This window comes from Colobus angolensis, unplaced genomic scaffold (genome assembly GCF_000951035.1).
Source record: "Colobus angolensis palliatus isolate OR3802 unplaced genomic scaffold, Cang.pa_1.0 Scaffold149, whole genome shotgun sequence".
Lineage (NCBI taxonomy): Eukaryota > Metazoa > Chordata > Mammalia > Primates > Cercopithecidae > Colobus > Colobus angolensis.
Window position 1 is genome coordinate 2,576,476 of NW_012114588.1, and position 11,815 is coordinate 2,588,290.

An 11,815-nucleotide genomic window follows, 5' to 3' on the forward strand; every position below is an offset into this window, starting at 1 on the left:
AAAAAAAAAAAAAAAAAAAAAAATTCATTTGAGACTAAAACAAAACCTGATTCTTGCTCCATGGCAAGGGCCTGTGGCTGCCCCTTAGGCCAGGTGATTCCCTATGTAGACGTGCTTTCCTAGTGTTGGGAATGGCTCCATCTCCTCACCCTGTACCACTGAGGCTTCTGCATCTCCTTCGGCTCACGCTGGGTGGTGAGAATCAAACAGGCACGAAGGGCGGCCACAGCTCCCTCACGGATGGCCTGTTTGGGGTCCCACACAGCCACAAAAATGTTGTCAAAGAAGGGCTGCACTTGCTGGAAGAAGAAGGTAGGGACGCTGATGGCCAGCTCACGGAGAACCAGGACCTGGAGAAAAAGACAAACTGAGAACTCTCGTCGGTACCAGTGTTTTGTTCTCTCAGGAGTACGGTCTTTTATCATCTTAGAGCCACATACACTAGGAACAGAGAAGGCTTGCTCACTCTTCAGCTAGGAAATTCTGGGGACAGAGGAAGGAAAGCAAATTTGATTAAACATCTCAGTGTTCATTATCCTAGGTTGTTTACAAACACAGAATGCTTGTAATGTTTGAATATAAGCTCTGGAAGCGCAGATGTGTTTTATGCTTTCTATATCACTATACTAATAGCACAGAACTCTACCTGGAATATTGTAGGTATGCAGTAAATGTTTATTGAATGGATAATCCTGTTTAATGTTTAATCTTGTTGTTATTTTTATTTGACAGAGGAAGAAACTGAAGGTCAGAAGCTGCCCCAGGTTACAGAGTTAGGTAGGAAGTTGTAAAGCCAAGACTTGAGCCAGGGTCCAAGTGTGTGTCCTTCTCCTGGTATGCTCCCTCCTCACAGTACTGCCTCCTCTGAAGGGCAGCGGACTGGAAAGCATGTGGCTGATGCTTCTGATCCCCACACCACTGCTAGATTCTCTCTTAAGGACGGACTCTACCCCATCTCACAGCCTGGAATCCTAGCCCTTCTAACCAGCCTTTTTCAGGGATGAGCCTCAGAAGGAAGTAAAAGACCCCACCATGACACCGTCGCTCCCCAAGCCTGGCTGTGCTCCTCCCTGCAGGCACTCACAGCTGCATGTCTCCGGCCCTCATTGCGGTCAGCACCCAGCCATTCCAGGGCTCGTTTCACCTCAAATTCCACATACTCAGCGGTGAAAGTGTCTCCTGCCATGGCAAGGCGGCCGATGGCCTTGGATGCCATTTCCATGACAACTGGGTCATTGGAGGGGAGGAGGTTCCGAAGATAGTTGGCAAATCTGCCAATTCGGGTGGCATTCCCACCTTCCACTCCTATGAGGCTGGCTGGAAAAGAGAGGAAGGCAAAAGGTGATGATGGGGCATAGGCTGACCAGGAAAGTACACAGACTTCAACTAAAAGCTGGCAAGTGCTGGCCAGGTGCAGTGGCTCAAGCCTGTAATCCTACCACTTTGGGAGGCCAAGGTGGGCGGATTGCCTGAGCTCAGGAGTTCGAGACCAGCCTGGGCAATATGGAGAAACCCCATCTCTACTAAAATACAACAACAACAAAAAAAATCAGTCGGGCGTGGCAGCATGCACCTGTAGTCCTGGCTACTTGGGAAGCTGAGGCAAGAGAATTGCTTGAACCTGGGAGGCGGAGGTTGCAGTGAGCCGACATTGCACCATTGCACTCCAGCCTGGGTGACAGAGCAAGACTCTGTCTCAGGGAAAAAAAAAAGAAAAAAAAAACTGGCAAGTGATCCCTCCATTCTACTTTGAGTACATTTCTAGAGGGCAAGGACACAATTTTTATTTTAACTCAGATATTTAATACTTGTGCCAGAAATATTTACATACAGCAAAATAATCTCATGCTAGTATAACTTCCCCCCCAGCCCCCTAAAAAGGGAAAGCAACTGAGACTGGATAATAATTCACAGGACTGATGACCAGTTCTTAGAAGTTAAAAATGACCTGCCTGGCCAGGTGTGGTGGCTCACACCTGTAATCCCAGCACTCTGGGAGGCCGAAGTGGGCAGATCACTCGAGGTCAGGAGTTCGAGACCAGCCTGCCTAACATGGTGAAACCGTCTCTACTAAAAATACAAACATTAGCCGGGCATGGTGGCAGGTGCCTGTAATCCCAGCTACTCGGGAGGCTGAGGCACGAGAATCATTTGAACCCAGGAGGCGGAGGTTGCAGTGAGCCAAGATTGCACCACTGCACTCCAGCCTGGGCAAGAGTAAGATTCCATCTCAAAAAAAAAAGAGACCTGCCTTTTATTAACTATACCGATTCCACTTTTCCATTCGTGAGCCCCACTATGCAAAACCCTGCTCTACTGAGGAACCAGAGCCCACAAAAGACAACATGAGGAGGGGAAAGAAAGCTGGCTTCCAGTCTCAGCTCTGGTAAACTGTCTGAAAAGTCACTCAATGGTTCTGAGACTCCACCTCCACATCTAAAAATACGTTTTTCCTGTGGCCCAGGACCGTTGCTAGAATTAAAAGCCACAGGCTTCTTAAATTTCATTAAGCAAATATGAACTAGCATCCAGTAAGTGGCAGACACAGGGTGCAACGGGCACAAAGGTGAGTGTTCTTTTTGTGACTAGAGATTCTGTCCTTACCTATGGCCAAGATGCCACCTTTCCTCTCATTGGCATCTGAGCTGGAAACCAATTCAAAAATGTGATGGTTCAGCTGGTCATAGAAGCGAGTAGACTCCTCTTGACTCATCTGCAAAAGAAGATATAATCAGAACAATTTTTAGTAATTCTCTGACTGTGGTAGTGGGAGTGGGCTGGCATCTAAAGATTAGATCCTGAGAGGCAGGCAGTCTAGTTCAAACCAAAGAAGACAAGCTAATGCCCACTTCTACAGGATTACACTGTAGAGCACCTGAACTTGCAATCATCTGATTATTTAACAAATATTTATTGGGTATCTACTCTGTGGCAGAAAATGTTCTGTCCTAGGTTCTTTCTAGTACCAGGGATACAAGGATAAACAAGATACTGTCTCTGACCTCAAGTCTGGTCTCTATTTAGAAAGTCCCTAGTTCTCAACTCTCCAAACCCATCCCAATCACTGTTATCAGACAGAAAGCATTTGAGGGTGTGGTATGTGGTAAGGAAAAAAGAAAAAGCTAAAAGAAACAGCTAAGTCTATTCTGGCCCCTAAAATGTGACCACAAACAAGAAAAATGCCACAGAAATGTGCAACTGCTGCAAAAGAACCTGCATGTTTTATGGATGTGAGAGGTTGAGTGCCTTTCTAAAATAATCTCTGTTTTCCAAATCCTCGCTTAGCTGTCCAAAAAAAATCTAAACCAGTGATGATACATTTAGCCCAAACATCCCACAATGACTGGCCCCCAAATCACAGAAGCACCTCTCGGAGTTCCATGGTGACATAGTGCTGGAGCTCCTTGGCGGCTTTGGCCCTGGTCTCCTCATTCCGGCTCTTCAGGCCACTGGCAAACTGCTGTAGAACACTCACATTGCTAGATGTGGTGGCAGCGGTGGTGGCGGCGGCAGGTCCGGTTCCAAGCATCTTGCCCTGAGGTTCTTTAGAGAGAAGTTTCCTTTAATATTCTGGACAAGAAAGTATGGTGATAAATTTACTTATGGCCCTGGTCATCCAACACAGATCTCCCCTGAGCCCTTGTCAGGCAGGGGATTCTAAAAAGATTGAGATATTTATTGAGGAACATTTAGAAAGCCTAGATTCATTAAACAATGACTGATGTTTAAAAGAGGCAGTGTGGTAGGGAGGGTCAAATTGCGGGCTATGGGAGCTAGCCTACTTGGGTTGGAATCCTTGGGTTATATACCTCGAGCAGTTTGGGAGGCCGAGTCAGGAGGACCACCTGAGGTCAGGAGTTCAAAACCAGCCTGGCCAACATGGTGAAATCCCATCTCTACTAAAAATACAAAAATTAGCTGGGCGTGGTGGCATGTGCCACCCGGGAGGCTGAGGCAGGAGAATCACTTGAACCTGGGAGGTGGAGGTTGCCCTGAGCCAAGATCCTGCCACTCCACTGTCTCAAAACAAAAACAAACGAAAACAAAAACAAGGTTATACACCTTGAGAAAGACACTAAAAATGTCTGTTTCTTCAACTACAATAGGAAGATAATAGTACCTAGTTCATGGGTTGATGCGAGGACTAAATGAGTTAATACATGTCAAAAAGTGTTTAAAACACTGCAGGGCATAAACTGAGTTCTTAATAATTGTTAGCTATTATTATTACTACTACTACTATGTACATGGCACAGTGCCAGGTAACAAATGTGGGGAGGTAGGGAAAGAATTAAAAATGACTAAGACTGCCCCTTTCCTCAAGTTCAGTCTATGAGAGATTATTATCCTACAGCAGCATTTTCTAATGGAAATATAGGCCAGGCACAGTGCCTCACGCCTGTAATCCCAGCACTTTGGGAGGCCAAGGCAGGCAGATCACCTGAGGTCAGGAGTTTGAGACCAGCCTGGGGAATATGGTGAAACCCCGTCTCTACCAAAAATACAAAATTAGCCGGGCATGGCAGTGCATGCCTGTAATCCCAGCTACTTGGGAGGTTGAGGCAGGAGAATCACTTGAACCCAGGAGGCGGAGGTTGCAGTGAGCCAAGATTGCGCCATTGCACTGCAGCCTGGGCAACAAGAGCAAAACTCCATCCCAACTGAAAAAAAAAAAAAGAGGAAATACAGTTATCCACAAATGTAATTTTAAAGCTGCTGGTAGCCATATTTTAAAAGGTGAAAAGAAACAGGTGAAATTAATTACTTAAACCAATATATCCAAAATATCATTTCAACGTTATCAATATTTAAAAAATTGATAGTGTCCATTCTTTTTTTTGTAGCGAGTCTTCAAAAATCGAATGCGCATTTTACGCTTAACGACAATGTCAATTTGGACTAGTCACTTTTATTTATTTTTTGAGACGGAGTCTTGCTCTGTCACCCAGGCTGGAGTGCAGTGGCCTGATCTCGGCTAACTGCAACCTCCACCTCCTGGGTTCAAATGATTCTCCTGCCTCAGCTTCCCAAGTAGCTGCGACTACATATGTGCAGCACCATGCCTGGCTAATTTTTTTTGCATTTTTAGTAGAGATGGGGTTTCATCATGTTGGCTAGGCTGGTCTCAAATTCCTGACCTCAGGTGATCCGCCCGCCTTGGCCTCCCAAAGTGCTGGGATTACAGGTGTGAGCCACCTGAACTGGTCACATTTCAAGTGCTCTACAGCCACATGTGGCTGGTGGTTCTTGTACTGAACAATGCAGTTCTCCAGGGGACTAACACTTCAAATGTAAGCTAAAAGAAACCAATTAGTTTCTGAGATCATTCCTTCATTCCTCAATTATGCCCACACTGCTATGGGTGTAACATACACCTATCCTAAGTATGTTCAGCTTATGCTACAAAATCAATTTCTCAAAATTCTTATTTTTGAACCAATTTGTAAGGCACAGAGGAAAAACCAGGGAATAATTGGTTTTGAAAAGCTTTCAAATACTCCAGTGCCAAGAAGAAGACTGCAGAAAGAAATGTCATCCTTTAGGGGAGAAGAAACTTAAGAATCCCTACTAAGAAAACTACTCCAGTTTGTGTGTATGAAAGAGGGGAAGGAGGCTGGCAAGGAAAGGCTCAGGAAAGAACCAGTGTATCTTCATATGGTCTGAGGCCCACAGGCCATCTGCTCCAGGCTGAATTCAATTAAACTTAGGAGATCTGAAGTCAAATATCCTAAGGGTCTTGATAGGGCTTAAGTAAGTTAAAACTGGATGGGAGAAACAGGGATGGGGCTGGGGGAGAAGGCGAGAGGATGCACCCCAACGATGTAACCGAGCTCAGTTTCGGTGACTAGGTCTCTGAGAAGTGTCCACGGTGGAGGATAAGGGGCTGACACGGACGCTGGTGTTCCGTGGGGCAGAGATACGAAATTTTTGTACGTGGCTCAGAAAAAAGGGTGACTGTAACGGGCAAAAGACCCAAAGGGCAGTACCAGAGCTGACGGGCCGGCCTTCGGGCGGACGTACCGCGGGCCGAAGGGTGCAGGGGTCTCTTGGGGGTCCCGGGGAGGTGGGCGTTGCCTCGAGGGGTGGGACTCAAGGGCTCAGACGGTGCCCAGGTCGGGGGGCCGGCAGTGTGGGGACCCCACGTCCCAGACGGGCGGCTTCCCCTGGCCCCACCACGGGCAAGTTGGCCGTGGGTCTGGACATTACGCCGCCTTAGAGGGGTCGTTCCAGGCCCTAGACTCACCATGCGGCTTCGGCCAAGGCCTCAGCTGCCGCCGCCAGCACCGGTACCGCCGCGTCAGGCCCCCTGCCCCACCGCCCGCCTTCCCCGCTGTCCTCTAAACCGGGAGCGAGGGAAGGAGGGTTCCTAGCCCTGAGGGCCAATCGACAAGTACAGGAAGAAGATGGACTGAGAAACAGGCCAATAGTAATGAAGAAGAAGTGAAGCTTCAGGACCCGGCTTCTCCAGGGGGCGGGGACTATTCAAATAGACAAACCACGCGGCCAGTGGCAGGTGAAAACAGGCTTGGGTCCACTCGGGAGAACCAATCGGTCGTGAGTTGACCTCAGTCACTTCCACTCACACATCCGGTGCGGCGCTGCTAGGATTCCCCTCTGCATCCGGGCTGTGAACTCAGGGAGTCCGCTGTCTGGGTACCTCCGGATCGCACCAGGAGCAGCCAGCAGAGGTTCGCGACCCCTCCCGGTGTAATTCTGAGAGGAGAGTGTGAGCAATGCTGGCGCCCAGGAATGACTGCATCAAAAGACGTTTCGGGCTAGCGCTCTTTATGGATCCTGTGATTTCTCTTTTGTTACATTTAATAAGCATTTGAAAATGTTTTTAATTAGATTTTCTCACTTTCCCAAAATTATCCAATTCAGGATCACTCCAGAGAAACCATAGCCAAGTTTTAACCAAAAGAGCTACTCGTAAATAAAAATTTTCAAAGCAACATTATTTTTTTAAAATCCTTTCAAAAAATCAATAGCTGGCCCGGCGCGGTGGCTCACGCCCCTAATCCCAGCACTTTGGGAGGCCGAGGCGGGCGGATCACTTAAGGTCAGGAGGAGTCGAGACCAGCCTGGCCAACATGGTGAAACGCCCCCCGCTTCTCTACTAAAAATACAAAAATTAGGTGGGCATTGTGGCGCACGCCTGTAATCCCAGGTGCTCGGGAGGCTGAGGCACGAGAATCGCCTGAACCCGGGAGGCGAAGGTTGTAGTGAGCCGAGATCGTGCCACTGCCCTCCAGCCTGAGCGACTGAGCAATCTCCGTCTCAATGAATACATACATACGTACCAAAGAAAATAAATAAATAGCTGCTGGTCACAGTGGCCCACACCTGTAATCCCAGCACTTTGGGGGGCTGAGGCACGAGGATCGCTTGAGGCCAGGAGTTCCAGACCAGCCTGGGCAACATAGTGAGACAATGTCTCCACAAATTGGGAGAAAAAAGAAAATCAATAGCAAAAGTGGATTTGACTACATTTCTTTTTTTTTTAATCACAGTCTATTTGTCATAGTAAACACTGAAAATTCCTAAATATTTCAAAGTAGGAGTCCAATAAAATATGATGCATTCAGCCAGGTGCAGTGGCTCACACCTGTAATCCCAGCACTTTGAGAGGCCGAGGCTGGCGGATCACGACATCAGGAGTTTGAGACTAGCTTGACCAACCTCGTGAAACCCCTTCTCTACTAAAAATACAAAAAAAGTAGCGGGGCATGGTGGCGGGCCCCTGTAATTACAGCTACTTGGGAGGCTGAGGCAGGAGAATCGCTTGAAGCCAGCAGGTGGAGGTTGCAGTGAGCCGAGATCACGCCACTGCACTACAGCCCGGGTAACGGTGCAAGACTCAGTCTCAAAAAAAAAATATTCATAATAAGAAAAATACGTAGCCATTAATAATGATAATTTAGAGCCTATCATGGTGGCTCATGCATGTAATCCTAGCACTTTGGGAGGCCAAGGCAGGATTGCTTGAGGCCAGGAGTTTCAGACCAGCCTGAGCAACATAGTGAGACCCTCATCGCTACAAAAGAAATTTAAACATTAGCTGTGCATGGTAGCACGTGCCTGTAGTCCCAGCTGCTTGGAAGGCTGAGGCAGGAGAAGCACTTGAGTCCATGATTTCAAGGTTGCAGTCATCTGTGATCTCCACTGCACTGCAGCCTGGGCAGCAGAGAAAGATCCTGTCTCAAATAATAATAATAATAATAATAATAATAATAATAACAACAACAAGAAATAGTGGTAATGAGATGAATATTTGCTAAGAAGGAAAAGGTTCACAACTAGTTCAAAAATTACAAATTATACAACAATGTAAGTATAATATAACCATTTACAAAAATATTTATACTTTTCTTATCTGTCTATGTTTACATGGGGAGATGTGCACAACAGGAAAGCCACACTTTTTTTCTTTATACATTATCATCAATTACTTATGTAATGAAAAGAAGTGAAGGTAGAAGAAATGAGTTTTCAGAAGACCTAAACTGCCAAATTAAAGACGGTTGGGCTGGGTGCGGTGGCTCACACCTGTAATCCCAGCATTTTGGGAGGCCAAAGCAGGAAGATTGCATGAGCCCAGGCATTTGAGACCAGCCTGGGCAACATAGTGAGACCCCAATCTCAAATAAATAAATAAATAAAGATGGTTGATAATATTCTGTGGCTAACAAAATGCTTTGTTTGGCAGGTTTTTGTTGTTGTTGTTAATACCTATGATATTGGCCAGGCACAGTGACCCAACATTTTGGGAGGCTGAGGCAGGTGGATTGTGTGAGCCTAGGAGTTTGAGACCAACCTGGGCAACATGGTGAAACCTCACCCTTACAAAAAATGCAAAAAATTAGCTGGTGTGGTGGCATGCACCTGTGGTCCCAGCTACTTAGGAGGCTGAGGTGGGAGGATCACTTGAGTCCAGGAGGTCAAGGCTGCAGTGAGCTGTGATCTCACCACTGCCCCCCACCAGTTGACAGAGTGAGACCCTGGGTCAAAAAAAAAAAAAAAAAAAAAACCAGCCCTCATTTTGGGCCTTTTCTGGCCCTCCCCCCAAAAATTTTTTTTTTTTTTTTTTTTTTTTTTGAGACAGCCTTACTGTGTCACCCAGGCTGGAGTGCCGGGCAGCGATCTCGCCTCACTGCAACCTTCACCTCCCGGATTTAAGCGATTCTCTTGCCTCAGCCTCCCAAGTAATAATGGCTACTTTAGATTTAGCCTCTTTTCATTGCTTCTGTGAGATAACTGTTCCTCTAAACTTTACATTTTCACTGACATTCAACAACTTTTTATTTTTTATTTTTTTTAGATGGAGTCTCGTTCTGTCACCCAGACTAGAGTGCAGTGGTGCAATCTCGGCTCACTACAACCTCTGCCTCCTGGGTTCAAGTGATTCCCATGCCTCAGCCTCCTGAGTAGCTGGGATTACAGGAACCTGCCACCACACCCGGCTAATTTTTGTATTTTTAGTAGAGACGGGGTTTCGCCATATTGGCCAGGCTGGTCTTGAACTCCTGACCTCAGGCGATCCGCCTGCCTCAGCCTCCCAAAGTGCTGGGATTACAGGTATGAGCCATGGCACCTGGCCCAACATCTATGTTTTTATCATTAAAAATTTCTAATATTCAATATAGTCACTATTCAAATCTCAAAATAAACAAGTTATATTTATCATGAAAAGTCTTGCTCCACCCTTGCCCCTTGACTATGTATTTTCTCAGTTTCTTATGCATCCCTAGATTTTCTGTCTGCAAAACAAGCAAATATATACATATGTATATTCCTTTTTTTTATTTTTTTGAGACAGAGTCTCGTTCTGTCACCCAGGCTGGAGTGCAGTGGCATGATCTTGGGTCACTGCAACCTCTGCCTCCCAGGTTAAAGTGATTCTCCTGCCTCAGCCTCCCCAGTAGCTGGGATTACATGCCTGCGCCATCATGCCTAGCTAATTTTTGTATTTTTAGTAGAGATGAGGTTTCACCACATTAGCCAAGCTGGTCTCAAACTCCTGAACTCAGTTGATCCGCTTGCCTCAGCCTCCCAAAATGCTAGGATTACAGGCACGAGCCACCACGCCCAGCCCATACATACATTCTTATTTTCCCCTTTTGTTATACTATATGCACTATTTTGCATTTTTTAAATTTTAGTGTATCTTGTAGATCTTTCTCTTATAGTTCCAACAGGTTTATATGCCTGCTGCACAGCAACAGACCAGTACAATGAGACAGCAGAGTCTACAGCAGAGAGAGAGTTTAATGATCACAGGGCAGCCAAGTGAGGAGATGGGAGTATTACCAGTGCTGAATCTACATGGTCTGCAGCAAGCTCAGTTCTTGCCTCCTAAGAAGAAAGAATTCAACTGAGGGGCATAAGGCAGAGTGAGAGACTGAGGCAAGTTTTAGAACAGGAGGAAAAGTTTATTAAAGAGTGTTAGAGCAGGAATGAAAGGACACTTGGAAGAGGATGAAGCAGTTGACCTGAGAGATGAAGTGCGCTGTTTGACCGTGACTTGGGGTTGACATAGGAAACTGCAGGTCTTGCTTCCCTTCTCCCCTGATTCTTCCCTTGGGGTGGGCTGTCCACATGCAAGGTGGCCTGTCAACACTTGGGTGGGGGCGCATGTGCAGTGTGTTTACTGGAGTTGTGCGCATGCTCACTCAAGATGTGTTTCCCTTACCAGTCCAGTGTTCCTAGAGGAAGATCATCCGCCATTTTGCCTCTTAGTGCCCATGCTTGAGCCCTACTCACCTAGCTCCTGAGATCTTATGGGAAGCTGCTGATCACCAGTTTCAGGTGTTTCTGTCTTTTGGGAGACGGCCTTTCCCTGGCACCAGCTGCAATCAATTATTATTTTAGAGCAATAGCTTAACTGCCTGACCATCACTCAATGATTGCTTGACATTCCTGGGGTTTGGGGGTGGGGGGCCTCTCCTGCTCTACTCAGGTCTGACTAGTTACCTACTGTAACAGGAGGAGACCTCCAAATCCATCTCCCCAAGGAATTCTGAGCTGGCTTATTTTTTTCCTTGCGATGGAGTCTCACTCTGTTCCCCAGGCTGGAGTGCAGTGGCAGGATCTCAGCTCACTGCAACCGCTGCCTCCCAGGTTCAAGCAATTCTTGTGCCTCAGCCTTTCGAATAGCTGGGATTACAGGTGCGTGCCACCACACCTGGCTAATTTTTGTATTTTTAGTAGAGACAGGGTTTCACCGTGCTGGTCAGGCTGGTCTCAAACTCCTGACCTCTTGATCCACTTGCCTTGGCCTCCCAAAGTGCTGGGATTACAGGGATGAGCCACCGCGCCCAGCCTGAGCTGGGGTTTTTAAGGGGATTGTAGAGGGGAGAGGCTGGAAATTTGGTATCGTTTATTGGTCGGGGTAAGGGGGATGAAATCATCAGGATGTGGAAACTGCATTCTTTGGTGAGTTACCTCCCTGTGGGGTCTTTCACAATGGCTGTCACCAGTAGTTTCACTGATATGCAGGACCTGGAAGAATACCTCAGGTGGAAAACAATGTTTTGCAAGCTTAAGTTGTATGATGACAGGGTCTGCGTGATTCTGGGACAGTAGGCAGCAAACAACTATGAGGAAGTGGCTCAGAGTTCAGTGTGACCTCATGATGAATGCTGAACATGTTGCAAGCTTTATTTTCATTTCTCTCCCTCCCTTCTTCCCCGATTTATTTTATTTTATTTTGAGGCAGAGTCTCACTCTGTCACCCAGGCTAGAGTGCAGTGGTGCGATCTCAGTTCACCACAACCTCCACCTCCTGGGTTCAAGCGATTCTCCTGCCTCAGCCTCC

At 46.9% G+C, this 11,815-nt stretch overlaps 1 protein-coding gene across 2 annotated transcripts in view; it reads right to left on the bottom strand.

Moving 5' to 3' along the window:
* The window catches only part of MTOR (mechanistic target of rapamycin (serine/threonine kinase)), a 152,242-nt gene extending 145,880 nt beyond the window's left edge, over nucleotides 1-6,362 (bottom strand). The window contains exons 1-5 of one of the 2 annotated variants that reach the window (XM_011935809.1): nucleotides 6,245-6,362; nucleotides 3,368-3,570; nucleotides 2,605-2,713; nucleotides 1,085-1,317; nucleotides 150-350 (exon numbers count right to left, since the gene is read on the bottom strand). In XM_011935809.1, coding sequence (XP_011791199.1) covers nucleotides 150-350; nucleotides 1,085-1,317; nucleotides 2,605-2,713; nucleotides 3,368-3,529 — 705 coding nt within the window. In that variant the 5' untranslated portion in view covers nucleotides 3,530-3,570; nucleotides 6,245-6,362. The remainder of the gene's footprint in view (nucleotides 1-149; nucleotides 351-1,084; nucleotides 1,318-2,604; nucleotides 2,714-3,367; nucleotides 3,571-6,244) is intronic. The other variant, XM_011935808.1, reaches the window with a different exon arrangement.
* Between the last annotated feature and the right edge of the window lie 5,453 nt (nucleotides 6,363-11,815).